Source organism: Nothobranchius furzeri, chromosome 6 (assembly GCF_043380555.1).
Source record: "Nothobranchius furzeri strain GRZ-AD chromosome 6, NfurGRZ-RIMD1, whole genome shotgun sequence".
Taxonomy (NCBI): Eukaryota; Metazoa; Chordata; class Actinopteri; order Cyprinodontiformes; family Nothobranchiidae; genus Nothobranchius; species Nothobranchius furzeri.
Genome location: NC_091746.1, coordinates 23,391,978 through 23,418,424, shown reverse-complemented (window position 1 = coordinate 23,418,424; position 26,447 = coordinate 23,391,978). Strand labels below are relative to the sequence as shown.

At 44.2% G+C, this 26,447-nt stretch overlaps 2 protein-coding genes across 2 annotated transcripts; one reads left to right on the top strand and one right to left on the bottom strand.

Moving 5' to 3' along the window:
- The first annotated feature begins 51 nt into the window (after nucleotides 1-51).
- Nucleotides 52-2,564, top strand: dpcd (deleted in primary ciliary dyskinesia homolog (mouse)). The gene is made up of 6 exons (XM_015974737.3): nucleotides 52-187; nucleotides 1,145-1,225; nucleotides 1,333-1,454; nucleotides 1,549-1,682; nucleotides 1,829-1,931; nucleotides 2,246-2,564. The coding sequence occupies exons 1-6, from the start codon at nucleotides 124-126 to the stop codon at nucleotides 2,348-2,350; spliced, it is 609 nt and encodes a 202-aa protein (XP_015830223.1). The 5' UTR covers nucleotides 52-123; the 3' UTR covers nucleotides 2,351-2,564.
- A 1,680-nt stretch (nucleotides 2,565-4,244) lies between these two features.
- Nucleotides 4,245-7,003, bottom strand: fgf8b (fibroblast growth factor 8b). The gene is made up of 5 exons (XM_015974739.3): nucleotides 6,636-7,003; nucleotides 6,524-6,560; nucleotides 5,777-5,957; nucleotides 4,880-4,986; nucleotides 4,245-4,680 (listed from the first exon to the last, which is right to left on the bottom strand). Exons 1-5 carry the CDS (start codon nucleotides 6,692-6,694, stop codon nucleotides 4,384-4,386), a joined length of 681 nt encoding a protein of 226 aa, XP_015830225.1. The 5' UTR covers nucleotides 6,695-7,003; the 3' UTR covers nucleotides 4,245-4,383.
- Between the last annotated feature and the right edge of the window lie 19,444 nt (nucleotides 7,004-26,447).

Here is a 26,447-nt window from a genome sequence, read left to right as displayed (position 1 = left end):
ATTATTATATAGTTTAAAAGTCCAAACAATATGTTTATATAATTTTCTTTTGTGTGTGTTGACTTTGGTTGTTGTGGTTACGTGCTTGTCCCGGAAGTTGCTATATAAACGCGTCTTGGAATCATGGCTAAGCAAAGCTGGATCGATGTTCTAAAATCAGCAAATAAAACGGCATTGATTCACGACGGTAAATGAAAATAATAACATTTTCAACCGAACTTGGATTTGTTTGATTTATATGTTCCAGACAAGCTGGTTTATCTACGTCTCTATCTGGTAGCTAGCTTTAAAGCTAGTCAGCGTTGCTAGGCAACGAGCTAACGGCGTAATCCATCAAACAGCTAAACTAGCATGAATATAATGTGCGTTTTAAAAACCGTGTTTCTTTTAATTGAAGGTTATAATGTAATTAACATTTCACTGTGTGCTTGTTGTTTTGTTTTTGATAATAACATTTTAGCTGAATAACCTGAACATTGGATTAGCTAATTATTTACATTTATTTCAAACATGTCGGTTGATACAATAACAAACAAAAACAGCGAACAGTTATAATTATAAGAATAAAGTAAGTGTTTTATGGATTACATTTAGGGGTGTTGTTAGCACATAGTTGGATCTGTTGTAACAGTACCTTTACAGTATGTGCTCTCTGAGTAATCCAAGTTCACTTCAATGGTTTGATGAGAATGCAAATAAATAAATCTGAATTGTGTGTACTGAAACTCTAATTCCCCTCTGGGATTAATAAAGTATTGATTGATTTATTGATTGATTGATGTATGTAGAATTTTGTTTGCAAAGGTTTAAACACGCAGACTTCTGCACCTACAAACACTGAACCTTAGATGAAAATTCTGAGCCTCTTTAGTGATGATTTCATTGCATCATTGGAAGTACATTTAAGCATCTAAGCTGATCACAAGAGTGCAGTAAAAGGTGGTGAGCATTATACTCCGTCAGTCATCTGTAGATGCACTACATTTACATCATCTTTTTTTATATTAAGAAATAGATCTTTTGGGACAAATTCAACCTTTCACATCTTATAGGTGTTTTTACATATTATTTCACCAAAGTTTTCCATTTCTCAAACATCCTATTTAATCCGATTTTCCAAAATGTGTTCGAATTTCACCTCCAGGAAAGAGAAAGATCCATTACCTCTTTGCAGATGGAAAAGAAATGGCTGAAGAATATGATGTGAAGACAGATGAGCTCATTGGTAAACAACATATTTGTAGTTTCTCACAGCACAGTGCCAGTTTCACACATCAGTTCATGCACTGGATTAGTTTAAGATGATAAAAAAAAAACTTTTTTGCACAATAGTAAGAAAGTGGCGCCACAAAAGCACACTGGGAGTTCAAAGCTTCTGGCAGGTGGAAGTCGGAGAGCCATTTAACGTAACTGCATCTCTGGACTCGGATGTGATTAAAGAAAATTGTTCCAATGTAAGTATTTTTGTTAACTTTGTTGTTGCAATAGAACTATAGAATCATAGGTGTGCAAATAAAGGGATTTTTTTCTTCTGGCTTGTTTCCTCAGCCCGTTTTCATGCGTAAAGACACAAAAACCAGCTTTCAGTGGAGAGTCCGTAACCTTCCCTACCCCAGAGATGTCTTCAGTGTTTCAGTGGAGCCTCCTGAGAGATGCGTCATCATCAAGACCTCAAATAAAAAGTACATTTATATCGACTACTGGCTGTTGGATCATTCTGAGCACACTTGTGTGCGATCCTCCCATCTTTCCTAAAGCTGGCGCTGTTTACAACACGATTCTCAGAGCTGCAGGATTGACTTGTAACATTCTCCTCTTGTCTCCTCAGATATTATAAGAAGTTCACCATTCCTGATCTGGATCGAAGCCAGCTGCCCCTTGAGAGGTCTGCGCTCAGCTTCACGCACGCCAACAACACTTTAATTATCAGCGTAAGTCTGAGAAATCAGGAACGAAGGATTCATATCTTTACATGACTTTTCTGATAGACACGCAGGAGTTTAAAGTGATTCCTTTCAGACGTGCTCCTACACAGCATCAGCTGCCAAACTATAGGAAAAGTATGTTTGTTTTCAAGTGATAAGAGAAGCTCCTGCAAACCATAATCTGTATAAATAATTAGGGTGATGTTATTTTTAGTTTTTAACACTCACATTTAGTTAGTTAGCTTTTCTTTAGTTTACTCTGCTGATCTTTGTGAAGAATCAGGCGTGAGGATGGATGCTTTTCTCTTATTTTGGATCAGTACGCGAAGCCCAAAGACGTCCTGAGCTTGGAGACGGAAGTCCTGAGGGAGCTGAAGAAGCTGAAGGGGGCGGCTGAAGGAGACGCCGACTGTAAAACTCAGTGAATTCTGACTGTGAGCAAAACAACAACCAAGGACGGCCGCTGCGCTGTCAGCTCACACAGAAGCTGTTGTTAGTTTGTTTATTTAACCGTCAGTGCCTTGTTTCAGGTTTTAGCCCTCTGATTGTGACGATTTTCATCATTTTAGTTGTGGAAGTAAAGGACATGAACATGTTTGTTGAATTTGTTTTTCTGAATATAAAAACTTTTGAATGTCACCTGACCTTTATCTTTCTGAAACCATGGAGGTGTGCTGTATTTTCTGGTGGGGGCAGCGTTACGAGGGTCACACACCCTACAACTCTCCTTTCACTCCTGCCCTCGTAAAACACTCAGAACACACAAAGCTCCATCCTTGTTGGCTCCGAGGTCACGGTTAGGAAGACGCTTCATTCGTGTTAAATGAATACCCTTATGTCCGTGCACGCCGCTGGCCACCCTGAAAGCTTCGCTGGAGCTGCTTTCATCGTTAATCCTCACTCGCCTTGACCTTAACTCGTAAAAGATTATTTAAAGAACGTTTCATGATTCTTTCTGTGTTTTAGTTTGATTTAAACCTGATAGGAAAAAAAATGTTAATCAACTTCCAACTCCAATTAGGAGAAAAAATCCCTGTCCTGTTGGAAACGCTTAAAACACCAAGAGGAGCTGTTCAGAGTGGACATTTTAAATATAGACCCTTTCAGCCTTGTGATTCCTAACATTTTTTTCCCGCTTGTCCAAACCCAGAGAGCAAGTGCGGAAAGCAGAGACAAAACCACAGGCCCCGCTCACCATTGTTCCTCGTCTTCTTCAGACGGGACACGAGAGAACATTTAAACCAGCCTGCATTGTTGCTCTGGAGACTCTCGAGAGGGACCTGACGGATTCAGCTTTTAACTGTGAAGTGACTAAAAGACGCTGGTTGTTTTTAGGAAGACGAGGAGATTCCAGCTGTTTCGTGTGGACAGGATCAGAGGCAGAAGCAGCTGTTCGTGCACTCGGGTCTGGACCGCGGCTCATGCTTGACGACCGGACCCGGGTCCCTCTGCCCCAGCTCTTCCTGTCATTTGGCCTCTGATGGTCATGCTCAGCTGCGTCTGGGAAGAGTTTTCTTTTCTGCCTCCCTTTCATTCCCGAATGCCTCTTCCCAGCCATTCCCCCTCTTTCACTTGATGCCACATCTTGCCACACAGGCCCTGGTGCCCCCCCACCTCACCCCTCCCTGTGTGACTGGCTTCTTTTTGATAACTGACCCCTCCTCGTGTTATTATTCGAACCCACTATTGTATAACATGCCCTTTATTTGAGGTTCCACAAAGGCCCATTTGATCAGAGGGTTACGGTGTGCGATCGTGAGAAATGCAACTACATGGTGGTAACCTTTGTTTGGGCCAAAATGGTGGGCTGACCTCATCGCTTTTAACGCATAGCTCGGCCCATTCAGGCCCAAGTCTCACTTGCTGAGCACATTGAATTCAGGAGCCTGTCACAGATATTGCCCCTCAGTTATCTGGGTCTTCAGCTTGAAGGAGAAGAAAGGAAAACGGGTTTTTTTTCCGGGGCGACCAACTCAAGAGAAGCCAAACAGCTTTATTCTTTAGTGGTTTTAAAATACACTCTACAATAAATACGTCCATCATTTGATGTATTTTACATTTTTACAGTAAAAATATATCCATAAATGTAGAAAAACAAGCAGGTTACATGTCCCGCGCTGCCTCTGGGAGGCAGGCAGGTGAGTTAGTGACGCGAGACTCAGGCTGTAACCACACATAGCTGCCGCATCCAGCTTCATCAGTTCTCCTTTAAACATCTGTTGCTGCTGAGCTGGCTAACGTCTAAACAGTTCATACATGACATCGCGGCCCAGATCTCCAGTACCTCAAAAGCCCTGATTTAGTAACAGAAACCCTTCCTACGGTCTGTAATAACTAACGGGTTAGATACATGAAGTCCAGCACCAAAAACAAAAGTTACAGAGTAAATCCACAAATGAGGAAAAGTGCACGGCCATGTCTCTCCGAGCACATCCTGCAGTGGTTCTGGTTTCAGCCGTCAGCGTCCCCCAGGGCGCTGCTGCTGGGAATGTCTAGTCCGCTTGCTGAAGGGCTGCACGGGGACGGGCAGAGGAAGGGCATCGAACGGTCTCCTCTCGCTCAGCAGGTGTCCCCTCGGCAGGCGCTTCATGAAGTGGGCCTCTCTCTGGTGCTGCTTGGTTTTTGAGGCCTTGCGTGGGCGGCCTTTGCGGGTGAAGGCCATGAACCAGCCCTCGTACTTGGCATTCTGCAGCGCTGTGTAGTTGTTTTCCAGCACGATCTCTGTGAAGATGCAATCTTTGCCTCGTCCTTTTCTCTACAAGAAAAACAAAGTTTAGGACTGTTTTCCAGGACTTGGGGCATCCCTTTTGGACGTCTTTGGAGGGCTGCTCAGATACATTCAGACTTCACGTGTGTCTCAACAACATGCTGCAAATCTGGAAAAACATTACCAAGTCCCAGAAAATAGCTCAAGATGCTGCTGTGGCCTTCTGCAGCCACAACATCCGGATTACCTTTCCAATCAGCTTCCCCCTCTTGTTCATACATATGTAGTATCCTGTCTTCACCCCTTTAATGCGAACACGACTCCCAAATGAATCCGTCTCCACTTCCAGTTTGGCTGCAGGACAACACAATCGTTTAATCATTAAACGGCACAAACTCATCTAACAGTCATACCAGATACCCTGAATTCTCCCCGAACCCCTACGGCCCACAGCGAGTTTTGCACGGGCGCTGGTGAACGTGTGTTAAACGATGCAGCTCGGACAGCATGAAGGGGAGTGAGAACGCTGCGGTCAGAGACACGAGCACAGAGCAACGGGTGGATTTGGGTCGGCTACAAGAGTGACACCCACTTAAGACGTGCAGCAGCAGATTGTGCACGGCCGACTCTCTCTGAACACGAGTGCCTGCAGGCACAGAGATGTAAAAGACAAATGTGCTCACAGGAGGAGTGGAAAAGGTTGAAAGGAAAGCTGCTGATTTCACCGCATCCTATATATTGAGTCATTCACTGAGTTGTTAAGCAGTGAAAATTCCTCATAAAGCCAGGGTCCAAGAGGAGGAAAGATGGGTAGAAATGGTGATTCTGGGAGGTTTTCCTGTGCCTGAAGTTCAGGTGTCAGGGCCTTAGCACACACAGAGGGAGTAAATGACCTGAAAGGCCATAAAAACTGTTTCTCTTGGCTCCAAAACTAGAAAATTTATGTTGCTTTTCAACACTGTTCTTTGCTTCATTGAGCTTAAACAAACTCCATGTTTGTTAGCTGGATTTGTTTTAAATTTGACTGGTTTTAAATAGAAGAAACCACAAAGGTGTGTTTTCAGCATTAAATAAAGATTTAAAGGTCAGCTGCAGGGTCTAATCTCGCGGTAATTCCTAAAAAAGCAGAGAAACTGCGTCCTACCGTGCACCGCCCCGTCGTCCCCGTTGGCGTTTACCCTCTTGTTGGCCAGAACCTGGACGTGTTTCCCGCTGGTTCTGCTGTACAGCTGGTAGGTTCGGGTCAGTCTGCGGCTCATCCGGTCCGACAGCCGGCTCTGCTCGGTGACATGTTGCTTGAAGTTAGGAGGGGACTGCACAGAGTTCTGTGGGACAATAGAAACATGATATGGCATTCTTCTTTATTTAATTTAATTTTATTTTATTTAGAAGTTTGGAAATTTTATTCTGTCTTTTGCTCTGCTTGGATTTGTATTACTATTATTATTATTATTATTATTATTATTATTATTATTATTATTATTATTATTATTATTAATAATAATAATAATAATAACAATAATAATAATAATAATACATTTTTGGGTGGGGGTGGGGGGCATCATGACATTTGCCTCCAATAGTCTTTTTTTTTTTTTTTACCACAGATGATCTTTCACCTTTTCATGCCCCCCCCCCCCCACCACCACCACCACCCCCCGCCCCATCTCTACCGTCCTCAGGCCACATGTGCTTTAACAATTACCTTTAGGCTGCAGCTCAACATTTTTCAAGATGTTTGAATTGTTGCCAATTGCCATAGCTCTCATAATAAAGTGTTTTCATTGTTATTGCAGCCTGTTGGAGGGGCACAGGCCGTTAAAGCAAAGCGCCTGGTCCCTTTTGACTCCCACCCAAATCAGTTTACGCAACGTGGATGCATTTTTTTTACCTGTGCGTAAAAGCAAAGCGCAGTGAACTGAAGAAACCTGAAAAAAAAGAAAAGAAGGGAAATAATTAAGAAAGTCTCACCTGTTTCTCGGGAAGGTTAAGACGTTACTTACAGACAACCCAGCCTCGATGTTCTCAGCCTCATCTTGCAATAGTTCAAATACTGCTTCATGAATACTCCACTTGTTTGGAGCTGGAAGCCCACAGAAAAAAAGTTATTCTCTGCTTCAGTTGGCTCTTGAGCTCCTTGTTGCACATGGAAAAACAATCTCAGAACAATTAGATCCGAAACTGTCAGCGCTCCAGCGCAGGTACCAGATCTGCGCTCCCGGGTCCTTAATCCAAATCTAAAGTCCGTCGCTGTCACCAAACCTCCTCCATCAAATCCTCTTTGTGTCTCGTTTGCAAACAAACTTCTTAAAGTAGAAGCAAACCAATCTCTTCGCGCTCTGACAGAGTGGAGACCTTTACGCACGGATCTTTACGCACCATTTCTGAGACTCGGATGAAATCTGATGGATGACAGACTCGGTTCTCTTCATATAAAACCTTTAAACAGATAAAGTGTAGATAGTATAGTTCCAGCTCCGACCTTCCGCCCACACGTGGATTTCTGCTGGTTTGCCTCCAGCGTGCAAACAGCGTCGGTCTCGCTCCACATTTAAATTCTTTAACTTGCGGGAAAGTCAATATCCTCGGTGAGAGCAGGCGGAGCGTCGGGCTGCAGCCCAGATGAAACCCAACACTTGTTTGGACGTTTATAGCCTTCAGGTAGGAACTGCGTGTTCATTAATAACCTGCATAAATAAAAAGATCAACTGAATCAACAATAATTTTTTTGTGGATTAATAAGCAAATGAAAACCTCCTCGTCCATGCAGTCATGTCAGTTCAGTCCTGAAAATCCCCAACAGTTCGTTTTCTGTCAGCAGATTGTCCACATGGAAAAATCCTCGGTATGTACTTAAGAAGATCTACAGTTACATTAAGTTATTCCCAGACTGCAGGTTAGAGGCTGCTGCAGCTCCCAGGACAGGCCTGATGTGCTTTTTCATCCTGTGTGCATGTGTCACGTGACACAACGATTTTCACATAACATCTCGCCTATTTTCTGTGGAGGAAAATGCTTTTTTTACCCTCTAACAATCCTCCGTTGCTGCTCAGTCTGGGTGGGATGAAAGCGACTTTATGGTTCGAAGTGTTGTTATTCTGGCAACAAGGACCACTGCAAGTTGCATGTAAGGTGTCTGAATGACAGCCTGGAGTAAATTCTACATCTGAACGAATAGAATAGACTTTATTAATCCCACAGTGGCGACATTCACCAGCTACAGCAGCACATGTCAGGTCCAGAGTTCATGTAAGCAGTTTATTATTTTCTTGGTGTGTTGTGTGCATTTGGGTGTCAAATGTGCACATTTTCCTTAATGAGCATAAGTTCTGGATGCCAGTGATTGGACCGGACTGGTACGTTTTTCTGTGGAGCATTAGGCAGCAGCAGGGGAGGGTTCTCTGTCTCAGCAGAGAACATCAGAAAGTTGTAACTAAGATCAGGGACAAGCCGTTTTTATCTGATGTAACACAGAATAAAGATCACAACACACACATGAAGGTGGCTTTCCTGCCTCTCTCCAGGCGGCAGCAGAATATAAACAAGCGTGTGAACAACTGAAAGTAGACGTTGTGAAACAGCACATGACAAATATTCACAGCAATATTGCACATTTCTACATTAAGAACACCCAAAGGAGACTTATAGACGTTAATTCTGCTGTATTTGTTTTCAGAAACAAACTGCACCAAAGAAATTTGGTTGGGACAATTTCACAACAGAAGCATTAAATACATTATGCATGTGTGCAATCTAAACTATTGTACAGATGTTAACCACATGGTTGCATATTTTAAAATGTATGAACAGCAATTGCACATTATTGAGAGATTAATAATTTGCATTTGCCATTTGAAGATGACAGCTGTGCATATGAAGTACCGACTCTCATGTTTTTGTAATTTTAGCAAAACCAACATGAGAAATAGCAAAAGTAAATTTGCACATGTAGAATAAATTTTACCTGTTGGCTCTGGTTGGTAGGAAAGAAGCTCCTACACTACTGACACACACACACACACACACACACACACACGCACGCACGCACACACACACACACACACACAGGTCTGTGAGAGGAAACCAGAGAAAACCCACGTATGCATGAAGGAAACTATCTCCACCGTCTCTGCTGCACGAATGAAGGTGTGATCAGAAATCTAAACACTACTGCTGAGCTGTGGTGGCCTCATGGAGGGGGCCATCGTCTAGCACACTGTTGCTAACCACTTAAACATTCTCCCTCTCCTGATTATAACATTTTACTCTCTTTGACGTTGAATGTGCTACTACTAGTTTACCCGTTTAATTATAGATTCACTAGGATAAATACAATAAATTTGATCTCTCACCAAATAGAATATTTACTAAGAAATCACTCCTCCTTGAACCGTCACCTTATCGTGGTGGAGGAGTTTGAGTGCCCTAATGATCCTAGGAGCTATGTTGTCTGGGGCACTTAGTGCCCCTGGTAGGGTCTCCCATGACAAATTGGTCTTAGGTGAAGGGTGAGACAAAGAACGGTTCGAAGGATCTTCCATGGCGGTTAAAACGAAGAGTCGGAGTACCCGGCCCGGAGGGTTACCGGGGTCCCACCCTGGAGCCAGGCCTGGGGTTGGGGCCCGTGAGCGAGCGCCTGGTGGCCGGGCTTTCGCCCATGGGGCCCGGCCGGGCCCAGCCCGAACCGGATACATGGGCTCGTCCAACTGTGGACCCACCACCCGCAGGAGGAACATGAAGGGTCCGGTGCAATGCGAATCGGGTGGCAGACCAAGGCGGGAGTCTTGGCGGTCCAATCCCCGGACAAGAAAACTAGTTTTTGGGACATGGAACGTCACCTCGCTGGCGGGGAAGGAGCCGGAGCTTGTGGCAGAGGTTGAGCGGTACCGGCTAGATATAGTCGGACTCACCTCGACACATTGCATTGGCTCTGGAACCCGAGACCTGGAGAGGGGTTGGACACTCTACTTTGCTGGAGTTGCTCCGGGTGAGAGGCGGAGGGCTGGGGTTGGCTTTTTGTTAGCCCCGAGACTCTCTGCCTGTGTGTTGGGGTTTACCCCGGGGGACAAGAGGGTAGCTTCCTTGCGCCTTCGGGTCGGGGAACGGGTCCTGACTGTTGTTTGTGCTTATGGGCCAAATATCAGTTCAGAGTACCCACCCTTTTTGGAGTCCCTGGGACGAGTGCTAGATAGTGCTCCATCAGGGGACTCCATTGTCCTGCTGGGGGACTTCAATGCTCACGTGGGCAATGACAGCTTGACCTGGAGGGGTGTGATTGGGAGGAACGGCCCACCTAATCTGAACTCGAGCGGTGTTTTGTTATTGGACTTCTGTGCAAGCCGCAGTTTGGCCATAACGAACACCATGTTCGAACATAAGGATGCCCACCGGTACACTTGGTACCAGGGCAGCCTAGGTCACAGGTCGATGATAGATTTTGTAGTCGTATCATCTGACCTGCGGCCGTATGTTTTGGACACCCGAGTGAAGAGAGGGGCGGAGCTGTCAACTGATCACCACCTGGTGGTGAGTTGGATCAGATGGCAAGGGAACATGCCGCGTAGACCTGGCAGACCCAAACGCATAGTGAGGGTCTGCTGGGAACGCCTGGCAGAAGAACCTGTCAAGACGGTCTTCAACTCCCACCTCCGGCAGAGCTTTGACCACGTCCCGAGAGCAGTGGGGGACATTGAGTCCGAGTGGGCCTTGTTCCACTCTGCGATTGTCGAGGCGGCTGTTGCTAGCTGTGGTCGTAAGGTGGCTGGTGCCAGTCGTGGTGGCAACCCCCGTACCCGCTGGTGGACACCAGAGGTTCGGGGAGCCGTCAGGCTGAAGAAGGAGGCCTACAGGGCGTGGCTGGTCTGTGGGTCTCCGGAGGCAGCAGACAGGTACCGGATAGCCAAGCGGGGTGCAGCAGTGGCAGTTGCCGAGGCAAAATCTCGGGCGTGGGAGGAGTTTGGTGAGGCCATGGAGAAAGACTATCGATCGGCTCCAAAGAGGTTCTGGCAAACTGTCCGGCGCCTCAGGAGAGGAAGGCAGCAACTCGCTCACACTGTTTACAGTGGGGATGGGGAGCTGCTGACATCAACTGAGGCTATAGTCGGACGGTGGAAGGAATACTTTGAGGAGCTCCTCAATCCCACCAATGCGCATTCCGAGGAGGAACCAGAGCTGGGAGGCCTGGGGATGGACTGTCCGATCTCGGGGGCAGAAGTTGCTGAGGTAGTCAAACAACTACACAGCGGCGGAGCCCCGGGGGCGGATGAGGTACGTCCTGGGTATCTCAAGGCTATGGATGTTGTAGGGCTGTCATGGTTGACGCGTCTCTACAACATTGCGTGGTCATCGGGGGCAGTTCCTAGGGAGTGGCAGACCGGGGTGGTGGTCCCCATCTTTAAGAAGGGTGACCTGAGGGTGTGTTCCAACTATAGGGGGATCACACTCCTCAGCCTCCCTGGAAAGGTCTACTCCAGGGTACTGGAGAGGAGGGTCCGATCGATAGTTGAATCTCAGATAGAGGAGGAGCAATGTGGTTTTCGTCCTGGCCGTGGAACTGTGGACCAGCTCTATACCCTTGCAAGGGTGATGGAGGGGGCATGGGAGTTTGCCCAACCAATCCACATGTGCTTTGTGGATTTGGAGAAGGCTTATGACCGTGTCCCCAGGGGCACCCTGTGGGGGACGCTCCAGGAGTATGGGGTGGGTGGCTTTCTGTTAAGGGCCATCCAGTCCCTTTACCAGAGGAGCGTGAGTTTGGTCCGCATAGCCGGTAGTAAGTCGGACCTGTTCCCAGTGAGGGTTGGACTCCGCCAGGGCTGCCCTTTGTCACCGGTTCTGTTCATCACTTTTATGGACAGAATTTCTAGACGCAGCCGTGGTGTGGAGTGTGTCGAGTTTGGTGGCAGGAGAATCGCGTCTCTGCTTTTTGCGGATGATGTGGTCCTCCTAGCTTCATCCAGCTCTGACCTTCAGCTCTTGCTAGGTAGGTTCGCGGCCGAATGTGAAGCGGCTGGGATGAGGATCAGCACCTCCAAATCTGAGACCATGGTTCTCGACCGGAAAAGGGTGGCTTGCCACCTCCGGGTCGGGGGAGAGGTCGTACCTCAAGTGGAGGAGTTTAAGTATCTCGGGGTCTTGTTCACGAGTGAGGGTAGGAGGGATCGGGAGATCGACAGGCGGATTGGTTCGGCGTCTGCAGTGATGCGGACGCTGAGCCGATCTGTCGTGGTGAAGAGGGAGCTGAGCCAGAAAGCCAGGCTCTCGATTTACCGGTCGATCTACGTCCCAATCCTCACCTATGGTCATGAGCTTTGGGTAATGACCGAAAGAACGAGATCGCGGATACAAGCGGCCGAAATGAGTTTCCTCCGTAGGGTGGCCGGGCTCAGCCTTAGAGATAGGGTGAGGAGCTCGGACATTCGGGAGGGACTCGGAGTAGAACCGCTGCTCCTCCGGATTGAAAGGAGTCAGTTGAGGTGGTTTGGGCATCTGGTCAGGATGCCTCCTGGACGCCTCCCCGGGGAGGTATTTCGGGCATGTCCTGCCGGCAGAACGCCCCCGGGTCGACCCAGGACACGTTGGAGAGGTTACATCTCCAATCTGGTCCGGGAACGCCTTGGGGTCCTGCCGGAGGAGCTGGTGGTCAAGGCCGGGGAGAGGACGGCCTGGAGCTCCCTAGTTGGGATGCTGCCCCCGCGACCCAGACCCGGATAAGCGGAGGAAGACGACGACGACGACGACGAAATCACAATGCAACCTGGAAACATTACTTGGTGTGTGTGTGTGTGTGTGTGTGTGTCTGCTCTGTCTTCTCCATCCCCAGTGAGTCGTGGTGGACGGCTGCTTATACTGAGCCAGGATCCTCTGGATGTTCTTCCTGTTAAAGGGGAGTTTTCCTCTCCACTTTCGCTGCATGCTTGCTTAGTATGAGGATAGCTGTAAAGACTCTGACACTAGTCAGTGACTCGATGCAACCTGCTGGGTTCCTTCTATAGGAAACTTGTTGCTGATTGGCTTAATGACCTGACCTGTACTGTTTACTGTGTGGAGGTCCTTGAGACGACTCTGGTCCTGACTTGGCGCTTTATAAATAAAGTTGAATTGAATTGACACTAAACAACACAAACAGATCAGCTTCTGCCTTCGACTCCTCTCCTAAACAAGTCTGAGCCACCTCGACATGATTATTTTAGGATTTTTTTCATGATTTCATGTTTGATTTGTGACAACCAGGCTTTAAATCACAACTGAGATGTTAACAGTCTAAGTTCACAGACCCCCAAACCTCAGGTCTGACGACTGTTCTAATGAGCCAGAAGACGTTTCTGGACTCTCACACAGGCCTGAACTCTGCGCTGGAACATGATGGGAGCTTGTTGCACCCTTCCCACAGAGCAGCCATATACGAGTACAACACAGCTCATATATAATTATGGGAGTTTGTTCAGCCTCTCAGCTGTAAATCAGTCAGTTTAGCCAATTCGGGGGACGTAGAAGGTGAAAATGAACTGCCTTATTAGCTCCAGCGGGACGCTGCCACATGGAACAGTTCAGTACTTTGTTCTTTTTTATTTGGACCCAGATGCAGCAACAATCCAACAACCTGATAAAACCCACATGTATGACCATTAAACTCCATTTTATAAATAAAAAATAAAGAACACATCAAAGTTTAGCTGTTTTAATTCAGATGAGTTCAGACGATGAAACCTGCAGCTCTCCGATGTAACTAAAACCCACCACTGCGGTTTTCCTTTCAACATTAGAACAAACGCACAGCATTTCTTCAAAGATACAATTTCTGAAAATTAAATGTGGACATTTCATATAAACTGCATAATATGCACAAAATGCATGTCAGTCCATACAAAAGTATTTTAGTCTTGTATTATTTCTTTTGTTTGCTTTTTTTATTCTTCTATTTTACTCATGTTTGTTGATAAAGTTTCTTGGTTTTGTCATTTTCTGCTCACCGTCATCTTTCAGCCCCTTTCACCTCTTCCTCATCCTCATCAGCCCAGCTCTCGCTCAGTAATCACCTCTTCCTGCACGGATGCTCCCCAGACTCTTGTTCTTATTGTCATCTCATCTCCTGTTTGCTTTTGTGCAAATACAAATTCTTCAAGATTTCCTTTGCTGCAGTTTTTGTTAAAGTTTCTTCGCTGCTCCTCCCCATCGAGAGGAGCCAGTTGAGGAAGCTCGGGCGTCTGGTCAGGATGCCTCCTGGACGCCTCCCTGGTGAGGTTTTCCGGGCATGTCCAAATGGGAGGAGACCTAAAGCTTGACCCAGGACACAGTGGAGGGACTATGTCTCTCACCTGGCTAGGGAACACCTTGGGATTCCCCCGGAGGAGCTGGCCCAAGTGGCTGGGGAGAGGGAAGTCTGGACCTCCCTGCTTAGGCTGCTGCCCCCGCGACCCGACTCCCGATAAGCGGATGAAAATGGATGGATGGATGGTATTATTATAATTATTATTATTGTGTTGCTGTTGCCTTCTCCAAATCCACGAAACACATGTAGACTGGTTGGGCAAATTCCCACGCACCCTCCAGGATCCCCCTAAGGGTATAGAGCTGGTCCAGTGTTCCACGGCCAGGACGAAAACCACATTGCTCCTCCTGAATCTGAGGTTCAACAATCCGACGGACCCTCCTCTCCAGAACCCCTGAATGGACCTTACCAGGAAGGCTCAGGAGTGTGATCCCCCTGTAGTTGGAACACACCCTGCAGTCCCCCCTTTTAAATAAGGGGACCACCACGCCGGTCTGCCAATCCAGTGGGACTGCCCCCGATGTCCACGCGATATTGCAGAGCCGCGTCAGCCAACACAGCCCCACAACATCCAGTGCCTTAAGGAACTCCGGGTGGATCTCATCCACCCCTGGAGCCTTACCACAGAGGAGTTTTTTAACCACCTCAGTGACCTCAGCACCAGAGATTTGAGAGGCCAACCCAAAGTCCCCAGACTCTGCTTCCTCCCTGGAAGACATGTCGGTGGGATTGAGGAGGTCTTCGAAGTATTCTGCCCACCGATCCACAACGTCCTGAGCAGAGGTCAGCAGCACACCGTCCCCACTATAGATAGTGTTGGTAGTGCACTGCTTTCCCCCCCTGAGGCACCGGAAGGTGGAGCAGAATCTCCTCGAAGCCGTACGGAAGTCTTGCTCCATGGTCTCACCGAACTCCTCCCATGCCCGGGTTTTTGCCTTGGTGACCACCCGAGCCGCGTTCAAACTCAATGCCCCCCGCTTTGCCAAAGATCACCAACGACGGTGATCCTTAGAAACGTCCAGATGGGGCTAATGTCCACGGAGAGCTTTTGTTCTCACTTATTATGAACAGAAACTCTCACTCTCTTCTGAAGCAGAGGCCAACATTTGAATGTGTGTGTGCATCAGTTAGGGTGGAAAGAAAACGTGTGCTGTTGTAATTCACTCACTCATCTGCGAGCGTTGCCCAAACCTCAGTGGCTTTTCAGAAGAAAAAGTCTTCAACCACCTGTTGTAATTATGTGCTGCAGCTTGGTTGCATCAACCTGAACCACATGATGTGTATGGAACCACGTCGCCTCCCCAGCACTTTACCTTCAGCTGGCCAAAGTGTGCGCTGGCTCACGTCCACCATGACGCCCAAACTTACAATTTGTTCCTGGTTCTGACCAACGCGCTGGGTCGGATCACTCTTTAGTCTGCTGGTGAAATGAAAAGGTGGACAGTCAACATGGATCATGTGTGGCTACCAGATTGTTATTTTATGCTTAACCATGTGACCTTTGACCTTGTTTAACTTGCACACAATAAGCGAGGTTAACAAACAAACTCAGTTTTATCAGAACTACCTTTGTTTGGGTAAAACTGTAGCCTCTTTTATAAGACCCACCATGCCGGCAAATCAGCGTAATATTACCGCAATGGAATGTCTCTAAACGCGCCATGCCGGCATGGCGTTGTGCGAATTTTGCGGCATTCGTTCCGCCTCGCTCGGTAGTAATATTGCGGTAACGGTCTGTCGTGTGCACCCTGGCGCAACAGAGGCAGATGTCATGATGACGTGGGGAGTTATTGATGAGCTCCAGCTGGCAAATTTATTGAAAATGAAAGTAAACACAGGCAGTAAGGTTTGCTTTTTGAACAAAATCAGCTGAGATGGCAAACTGGAGCGTCGCAGCGCTCGACGAGCCTCTCTGTTAGAGCCGAAGCTCAGATCACCACAGACTGCACAGGGGCCGATGGGGACAGACACCTTTAGGAGCTGCTTGTTAAAAAAAACTTAACGATCGCGGCTTCAATCGCAATAAAAATCAAGTTATGTCCAAGATAAATGGAAGTCTGCGGCAGCGCAGAGACCGCCCCCGTACCCCCTTTATGCCGCCATCACCTAATCTTTTATAAAAATGCCACGATTGCGCCACATTACCGCCACGGTCTGATCTTATAAACGACCTAAGGGCCCAAGATGCCGCCACGGCGTTGCCGGCAAACTGACGGCGTTGTTTTGTAAAAAGGACTTATGTGTCTCCGTTAATAACAGAAACAGCATTTTAAACACTGCTGTCTTTAGCATCAGTCATGTCCTGATGTTGAAGTACAACAAGACTCTTTTGCTCCGAAACACTTGGATACATCATTTGTCTCTTCTCTGCTTTATTGTTTGTGTCTAAAGAGTTTTAAATTCTCCTTGTATAATAAGCTCAGTTAACATGATGAAAATGACTAAAACACCAACATAGTACAGCTGCTGAGCTAAAAAAAACTACTGCTGGCTTTCCTACTGACTCAACTTTTAAACGTGTAGCTAGGTTTTTGTACATCCAAGTATCCTTCCACGCCAATCTAGAAAAAAAAAGCTTAGGTCCTCACCCCCTTGGTAATTGCATGAAAACTCAATGCGTCGGGAAGCTCATTTGTAGGCACGCCAAGCCTGTAGGTGGCAGTAGATCCCAAAATCATCTCCGTCTTGCCGAAAATCATTCCTTTGCCATGAAATAACTAGGTGAGCAATAGCCGCTTAATAAAGAGCAAGTTCACTGAGAAACTATTTAGCATTTCTTAGTTTTGAGATACTATCTGTAACTCTGAGTTTTACCTGCAGGCTGAATGTGACAATTCACCTATTAACTGCATTAGCCAATAAAAAATGGACTGAAAAGCTCGGGTCAGAAAAAGCCTGACAGATCTATGTCACACTGTATAATTAGCATTCATAGACTCACCCATCTTGTTATGGAGGCTGTTGTTGGTGTAACATCCAGGAATCTTTTAAACCTAAAATGTTTTTTGAACCAGGCTGGAAACACATTTATTTCTGTTGTGAAGTTGTAATTTTTAACATGGGAGTCAATGGGGATGTGCTGATTTCTGGTGCCCCTAGTGGATGAGGGGGAAACTGCAGTTTTAGTAACTTTCGCACTGGCTCCATTTTTGGCAGTTTTCCCCTTGGTGTGAATGACTGATGTGTTGTAAAGTAACTTTGGGGGTTGTAGAACTCTAGGAGGTTCTATTAAATATGGAATATTTGCCATAAATTTTTTTAATTTTAATTCAACCTTTCTTTATCCAGATGAGTGGATGGAGAACCCAACGAGGATCTGGCCCAGAGGCAGCAGCAACAGACACATAGTTAGCTTTACACCAAAGAACAGATGAGATAAAATCAGATAAAACAGTCAGACATAAGGACAAAGGGCTGTTCTCATATGTAACATGTACGAGCAGTCAGAACAGACCTAAACAGTCTTTAATACTCAGAAGCAGGAATATCGATCAGAAACTATTGATCACCATGAATTATTGCAGGTAGATAATGGAATGTAGGTAGTGAGCTTCAGTGGCTTCTGCAGCTCATTCCAGCCGCTGGAAGCAGCAAACTGGAATGAGGAGCTGCCAGAGGAGGTGCGAGCTTTGGGAATAACCGTAGAGATGAAGTTACTGGAACGTAAACGGTGCTGGTTGTTGGAAGCGATGAGTAATGAGAGAAGATATGACGGTTCTACCGATGATGGTTTTGTATGTGAACTGATACCGATGTAACATCCTGCAGGAATGGAGCGATGGCCAGTTAACGAGTGAGAACAGATCACAATGATGAGTAGTGAAAGGGGCACCAGTGACCAAACGGGTTGCTGAGTGATAAATAATCGAGTTTATGAAGAAGTTTTTGGAAGCAGTCCAATAAATGATGTCACCGTAATCTAAGATGGAAGGATTGTCATGTTGACCAAGGCTTGCTTTGCAGAATGAGTAAAGGATGACCTGTTGCTATAGAAACCCAATTCTAGACTGACTTTAGAAAGTAATGAATTCATGTGAATGTCAGATGAAAGTGTGCTGCCAAGCCAGATACCCAGAAACTTATAGGAACTGGCAAGCTGTAGCTCTGTTCCATCCAGGGAAACAACACTAGGGTGGAAAGTTCCAGTTGAAGATCATGAACTTTGTTTTACTTGTGTTTAAATGAAGATGAAGGTTGGAGAAGACATGTTGAAGATGATTAAAGTTGGGCTGCAAGGAGGACAAAGCTGTGTTCAAGGAACAACTGCATACATATGAAATGGTGTCGTCTGCATATACAGTAAATGTTGTAATGTTTTGTAGGTGGTTACTTTTAATAAATTGCCAATGGAATATAAAGGTATTCAATAGAAATATGGATTATCAATATTATTGAACCTTTAATGTAGCGCCAGTGCCCTATACACTGGCACTACCTGGTAGCTGTTGCGGGTGGTCTTTACGTGTGAAGAAATGACACATCTGGCTCCTACATTTAATATTTGATTGATGATGAATCTAGGTACTTTGGGTATCGCCACGGAAACAACATTTATAATGATTTGACACAGAGACAAAATTATAGTTTATAAAAATCTATTTATTAGTATATCTATATTGTCAACGATGATGCAGGAAAATGATTATGACTGGTGATTCAAAGTGATATCAAATGAACTCTGATGAAACATGACCTTGTTGTTTTAAGAGCTTAGTTTAGTGACTCAGGAAGGTGTGATGTCTGGGTTTTTAACATAAATCTGTCTGAATGTTTAATGAGGTTTAGCAAGTTATCAAATTAATAATAAAAACCATCCAACGCCAGGTGAGGGACTACGATTACCCTTGTAATGGGCGTTCTCGGCGATCCGGTGAAGGCGACTTCGGTTTGGCCAGGCTGCCGAGAGGACTTTTCTGGAATGTCAAAAGTCGTAGCTTCTTTGAATTCTTGCCACTGGTCCCGAGTGACGGCTGGCGGTCAGATGAAGTTCTGCGTCTGATGGAGGTTTTGCAGGCTTAACAAATAAATAGTTTGGTCTTGGAAAAGGATGGCTCTTTATGCCGCTGGAACAGTCTGGCCAAACTGGACAACTCGAACAGCCAAACTGAGGAAATTATTTCTCTTTTAAGATCTTGTGTTTATAAGTTTTGGACAAAAGAGAAGCCAGAGTGTGTACTGGGCGTTATCATAGCATCCTCAGACCTCCCCTTTCTCAGTCACGTAGAAAAGCTTATTTCATTTAATATATGAAGTAAATAGTTAAACTGTCATTAATTAATAATAATATTAATATCATTAATTGACATAACCAAAAATAAACCATTATTAAACCATCAAGTAGACTCGTTTGTTGTATTTAAGATCTGAAATAAGGCATGAAATAATAAACATTCATGTTGATTCATTCATTACTGTAAAGCAGTCAAGGCATTATTAAATCACTTTAGATAAAGCATGCATTGTGGATAAAACAGACCATGATTGTAAATAACTTTAAAGCCAGGAAATTGTTTATGAGACTAAATAACATTTTTTATTAAACTATAAAGAATCTGGTCTTGTGAGGAGACCTTGTGGTTTGCAGACACTAAAGCAGGAGCGAGATTGTTATGGCTTCGACCTCCCGGTGGCAAGGTCATGGGCAATACGTTTTCTAGTTGGGAAACCAGTCAGTTAACCTGTGGCACACTGATGAAGCAGTCTGTGGATGGTGCCTTGTAACGTTCAAGGGACATTATGGAAGTTTGACAGCCAGAACATGTATAGAAATAATCATAATGGTAACACTTTATAATAAGTGCACACTATTAAGCATTAGTTAATCATCAGTAAAGCATTGGTTAATGGTTATTTAATCATTTGTAAAGCATCTGCAAAAAGATGATAATAATTACTTAATAGCTTACAAGCACCACTATTAAGGCTTTATTCATGATGAAGAAGCTACTGTGTCACACCTTTTATTCATGATGTTTCATGATCTATAAGTCATTGATTAATCATTTATAAACTCTGCTCTCCAACATTTACAAACCAGTCCTTTCATGATGTAAAACAGTATACAACCCCATTGGTAAAGGGTAAGTAAATAGTTAACATACCCTATTTAATACTATAAACTAAACATTTACTACACATACTAGAGTCTCACTAGATGTTTTCTAAACACTGGATCTCACGACTACATCAGTCAGCTACTAAATGTTAACAGATGTCTTACAATACATTTACAATTGTCACTTAACGGCTTCCAAAGATGCAGCTCCCTACCGACCCACTTCTTTTTAAATAGATAATCTATCAATTATTATAAATACATTAATAAACTACTTTAGAATGTTACAAACCATTTACTACTTCTTAGTTAAGTATTTTGAGTGAGCTCATCTAAAGTGGAGACTATATATACCTTACAACCTATTAATAAATGTGAAAGTTTTTCAAAATACATTGTAACAAAAAATAAAGGACAACACAGATACAGAAAGCACTTTATTTTTAAGATGACAATTATAAAACATCAAAACAATGTTTACAAATACTGATACACAACTGTCAAAACAAGCATTGTGCTGAACCACTATTAGCCAGTATTTGAAGTAAAGAACAAGGCTCGATGCACTTTTATGAATTGTATGTTTTTACATGAAATGTATCACATGTGTGATCTTTAAAATAAACATAGAATCTAACAGTAAAAAAATAATAAAAGTCATGCAAACCAAAAATAGAGGGTGTCTTTTTTATCACACCAATCTGCCAATCAACTGGACTACATAATTAAATCTGGCCCTTTTTGCAGTTAACAATGGTGACCTATCACCACATTTCACAATGTAAAAAAAAAAACCACACAAATCTAGTCTTTTTTTTAAGAGGAAGCAACTTCCCAGAAGACTTATAGGACTCACGTTTGTCCTCTAGTTCTGGATCTGCACTGATTGCTGCAGCACACTGTGTTGCAAACAATGACAGTTTCTTTCCCTGTTTGTTTGTTTTCTAATTCTTTATACCTATCAGGTGCGACAATGAAAAGCTCAGCAATTGGAGCAGTTGCCACAATTGTGTTCCGGTCCACTCCCAGACATTTAAAGGCAGCTGACATGGTCCCTCCTCTTTTGAACAGCCTCAAAATCCTCTCATACCGGGTGACCACTTGTTTGGGATTCTGGGCTGCAATTTAGAGAACAAATGTGTTATATTCTTTTGTGAGACCTAGTAAAACAGTTAAACAAACAACACAGACAAAGTTACAGAACAGAATGCTAATGTAAATGCTAAAGCAAATAAAGTATTTGTCATGCTATGTAATGTTTTTAATAGTGGACTTACATGCTGCTAATTGCTCCTTTAGATATTTCCTGCAAATCAGCAACAAAATAGCAATTTTCGCTCCGAACCGTTCTTTGGATTGACGTTGTTTCAGGTGTCATCAAGGATATAAAAGTTACAGATACATCAAATGTTACTGGTGTGTAGCTCACCTTGTAAGATGCCGGACTCTCATGCAGAAGACCTGGGTTTGATTCTGGATGTGAACATAGTTCATTTAGAGTTTCTTTTTTACATTAATGATATATTTTTTTACAGTAAGCTGCCCAAATTTTTATTTGAGACTCGCCGAACGGCATTGAATTCACAGATAAAAAAGATGTGGGTTCAACTTTCATTTTGGAACAATTTTTCAAGCAAGGGAAGGGAATGATCTGAGCATGCAGGAGGACTGACCCATCTTAAACCTTTGTCGGCTGTGCTGAAGAGAAAGGTACAGAACCAAATTATTTAATTAATTAGCTGCGTGTTTTCCTGTCCTCTGTCCTCCGGGTCTCACACACACACACACACACACACACACACACACACACACACACACACACACACACACACACACACACACGCACATCTCAGCTGTTATTTTCGTTAAGGAGTGTGCACGTACAGCATGCGCCCCTCGTGCATGAGCCTACTATTGAAGCTGCCGTTACGCTTTTGGCCTGAGGGGGCAATTGCGAGCATAAAAATTCAAAAGTCCGTAAAGTCCCTTTAAGGATCGACTGCATATATATTAACTGATCAATAAGATGGGATATTCCATTTAAATATGAAATATCAATCTGATTGGTCTTTGAATGTTTAATCAGAAGACTTTAGTTTCTTTGACTTGTTCAGGGACCAGAAACACACTTCACATTAATTCAGACATCAGAGAAATAGTTATTAAAATGACTTTAATTATATTTTCCTGAACTAAATGATTGTACATGACAATGTGTGAATGAAATGATGGTGGTATGGAGTACAGACGATGAATGGAATGATGGAATGTGAGCTAGATGTTTCAGCAAAACCTCTCTTAAGTATCTCAGAGAGCTTGTTGTGTCTGGGTTTGTAAAATCAGTTTGGCTGTATGTTTGATAATCTAAACTTTATTTAGTATAAAACCATCCGACGCCAGTGTGCAGAGTCTGCGATACCCTTGTATGTGTCGCTCCCGGCGGTTCGGAGCAAAGGCAGCCCGAGGGCTGAGTTCACCAGACGTTGAGACCACGAGAACCCAAAGAGTCGTAGCTCCCCTTGAATTCAGCTTTCACCGACCATTAGATGCAGCCAGGGTCTGTAGGTTAAATGTGTGTCTGAGGTGTTCAGTGGCTCTTAAAAGAGCAGTTGTGTCTGAAATCACTCGCAAGTGTTGTAGAGAGGCTTTGACCTTGAGGTCAAAAGATAGGATGGTTCCAAATGCTTGCTCACTGGTCGGCCAGACCAGGATGCAGCGAGAGAACTACAGGATCAGGAAGTGATTCCTGTTTATATTAAATGTTGTTTACAAATTCTAGACAAATCAGAATTTGACACGTTTAAGAGGCGTTATCAAAGATACCTCAGAAGTCACGCCTTCACTCAGATACTCAGAGATGATAACTCTTAGCGTGAAGTGGATATGTTATAACAGTTATGTGAAGTGAATGTTAAAGCCTTAATGGTAATCTTATGATGTATGAGTATACTGATAGATGAAGTTGTTAAATAAACAAATACTGATCTGGTGTAGTTTAAGATCTGAAATGAATCATTGGAGAAAATATTCATTTTACCACGCCGTTGATTAATGCACACATTATTCACACACTTTGGGATTTAACAAGAGACGATTATGTGACACGTATGTAATTATCAAGTTTTAAAAAGTCATTTATGATTCAAGGAAGATGAACTTTCTTCAGAGTAAAAGTGCAGAAAAGTCTCATCTTCTGCATGAGACCTTGAACAAAGATATTATGGCTTCCTTGTTCGGTAACAAGGTCTAATGGGGTGCTTTCTTGTTTGGAGGCCAGGCGGATGGGTTGTTTGTGTATGCAAATTAAAAAGTCAATTTCTGATCATTTTGGTGAAAACTTGATCTTTGGGTACGCTACAGTCTTAACCATTACATTTCATGGTCTCCAATGCTGCAAATTTATGTGAGAACTGTCAACAGCATAAACAATGTTATTAATACAGATTCTGAATAAGGCTGGGCCCAGTATCGACCCTTGAGGAACACCCATAGACAGAGGTAGAGGAGCAGGTTGGTAACCCTCTGTTCTCACTGGTGTACGACCTAAGATATAACTTCTGAACCGTGCCACGGATAATAATAATAATAATAATAATAATAATAATAATAATAATAATAATAATAATAATAATAATAATAATAATACATTTTATTTAAAAAGTGCCTTTCAGGTCACCCAAGGCCACTTTACAGGAGAAAGAACACAGTACACAATAAAAATACAAATAAAACAACTATAGATGAAATCACAAACAGTAAGCGGTTTGGAACAAATGTGTTTTGAATTTGGTTTTGAAGAGGTTGAAGCTATCGATGTTTCTGACGTCAGGAGGCAGAGAGTTCCAGAGATGGGGAGCAGAGCAGCTTAAAGCCCTACTCCCCATGGTGCTGAGGTGGAATGAGGGAATTACCAGATGGATGGAGGAGGACCTGAGAGAACGGCAGGGTGTAGCAATGGTAATGAGGCTGGCAATGTATGGAGGGGATATGGAATGGATGGCTTTGAATGTATGGAGTAGAATTTTGAAGATGGATCTGAATTTTATGGGAAGCCAATGAAGCTGCTGGAGGACCGGGGTGATGTGGTGGAAAGTGTCAGTTCTACTAATGATACGTGCTGCTGAATTCTGAACAAGTTGGAGTTTATGAGTGAGCTAGGAAGACCGTACAGAAGTGAATTACAGTAATCAAGGTGGGAGGTAACAAGGCTGTTGACTAGGATGGCTGTAGCGTTAGATGTAAGGGAAGGGCGGAGACGATTTATGGATAGGAGGTGAAAGTATGTAGACCGGGTTATGTTATCGATGTGAGCCTGAAACGAGAGAGAGAGCTGTCGAGGATGACACCCAGACTCTTAACCTGAGGGGTGGGGGTAACCGTGGTGTTGTCAATGGTTATGGAGAAGCTGTCAATTTTGGTGATTGTTGGACTTGGGGGTGAACCATATTTTTATTTCTGAGAGGCAGAGGGTAAGGGTGGATGGCGGAAGGGTGGAATGGGGCTTACTAGAAATGTAGAGCTGGGTGTCATCCGCGTAGCAATGGAAATGTATGCCAAATTTACGGAAAATATTGCCGAGGGGTAGGAGATAGATTATAAACAGAAGAGGACCCAGGACAGAGCCCTGGGGAACACCTGAGGTGACTGGGGATGGTTTGGAGGAAAAGGATTTTAACTGAATGAACTGAGTGCGGCCAGTGAGATATGACTGGAACCAGCAGAAGGGGGTGTGAGTGATACCAAGGGAAGAGAGTCTTTTTAGGAGGACTGAGTGAGAGATGGTGTCAAAGGCCACACTCAGGTCAAGGAGAATGAGAATGGAAATGAGACCAGAATCTGCAGCATGTCTGAGAAAGTCCTGTATGTTTGGGCCTGCTAAATAAGATAAATGGTAAACGGTAAACGGTAAACGGCCTGTATTTGATATAGCGCCTTCTAGAGTCCTGGAACCCCCCAAGGCGCTTTACAACACAATCAGTCATTCACCCATTCACACACACGTTCACACACTGGTGGGGATGAGCTACGATGTAGCCACAGCTGCCCTGGGGCGCACTGACAGAGGCGATGGTCTACACTCTACAGAGTCGAAGGCTTTAGTCAAGTCAACAAACACAGCTACACAATATCCCTTATTGTCAACCGCACATATGATGCCATTTAGCACTTCAAGTGTTGCAGAGACACATCCATGGCCAGTTCTGAAGCCGGGCTGCATGGGGGTAATAATATTGCTGCATTCCAGATACCGAGTTAGCTGTTTGTTGGCTAACTTTTCAATGACTTTAGAGGCAAGGCAGGATAGAGATAGGCCTCTAACAGCTTAGGTCTGGATGATCTCCCCTTTAAAGAGTGGAGTAACAGATGCTAATTTCCAGTCCTGCAGAAATGCACCAGTTTGTGTGGATAGATTAAATAGATGGGTAATAAGTGCAGCAATAACACGTGCTGCTATTTTCAGAAAGAAAGGGTCAAGAGTTTCCAGTCCGGCTGATTTATGAGGATCTAACCTGAATAACTCGTCAAGTACCTCATTTACCTGAAACACCTGAATGGAAACATTAAAATACATACAAACCAGACACTTTCACTGGCTCTTGCAGCCCTGAACACCAGAAAAAAAAACATGCATGTATGAAGAGAGCATGCAAACAACGCAAATATTTAGCAGTCGGGAGTCAAACCTGCAACTTTCTCACTGCGCTGCAGCAGTGTTCCCAAGTGCTCCAGCATGTGGGGTGAATTTTTTACGACTGGATGGAGCTGGCTGCATGTAACTGGCTTGAACCTGATTTGTGTCTCGCTTTGAGATGAATATCCTCGCAAAATAAATGAAATAGAACTTTATCAATGTTTTCATTCGATTTAATCAACGTGGCAAATTTGAGATTTCTGCAGAACGAGTTTCTTAAAGTTTTAGTCCATTGCTTGAACACACTTTGCAAAACTTGGCTCATGGTGCCAAAACTCCACACACAAGGAAGTATGGAAGAACACTGGGACATAAACCATTCACATCTATGCCAGATACAAACTCTGCCATCAAAACTGAACAATCCTTTGTCAAAACCTCACTTTGATGACTAAATGATGCCCACTTCCACATGTCAATACACTCTCATATCTGCGGCAACACACTAGTCTACTTTAAATAAAACACTGTAGTCTTTCACTTGTACTGTATTTATTCAGTTACAATTCCAGATGTTTCTCATAATTCCAAAAATAAAATACTGAAATCAACATTACTGCAATTACATTACAGTAGTGAAATTCATATGACAGGAAATTCAGTTACTGTAAAGCATAAATAAAACAAACTGAACTTCACACAAAAGAAGTTACATGTATGGATCCTGCCGTCTGTCGGGGTCGGGCCACAGGACCTCGTCCACATCGCAAGCAATATCTTCTCCGGCTAAACATTGGGGAAAAAATCCCCTTGTGTGTCTAATCCATCCCTGAATTGACCTGATTTCAATATCTCCG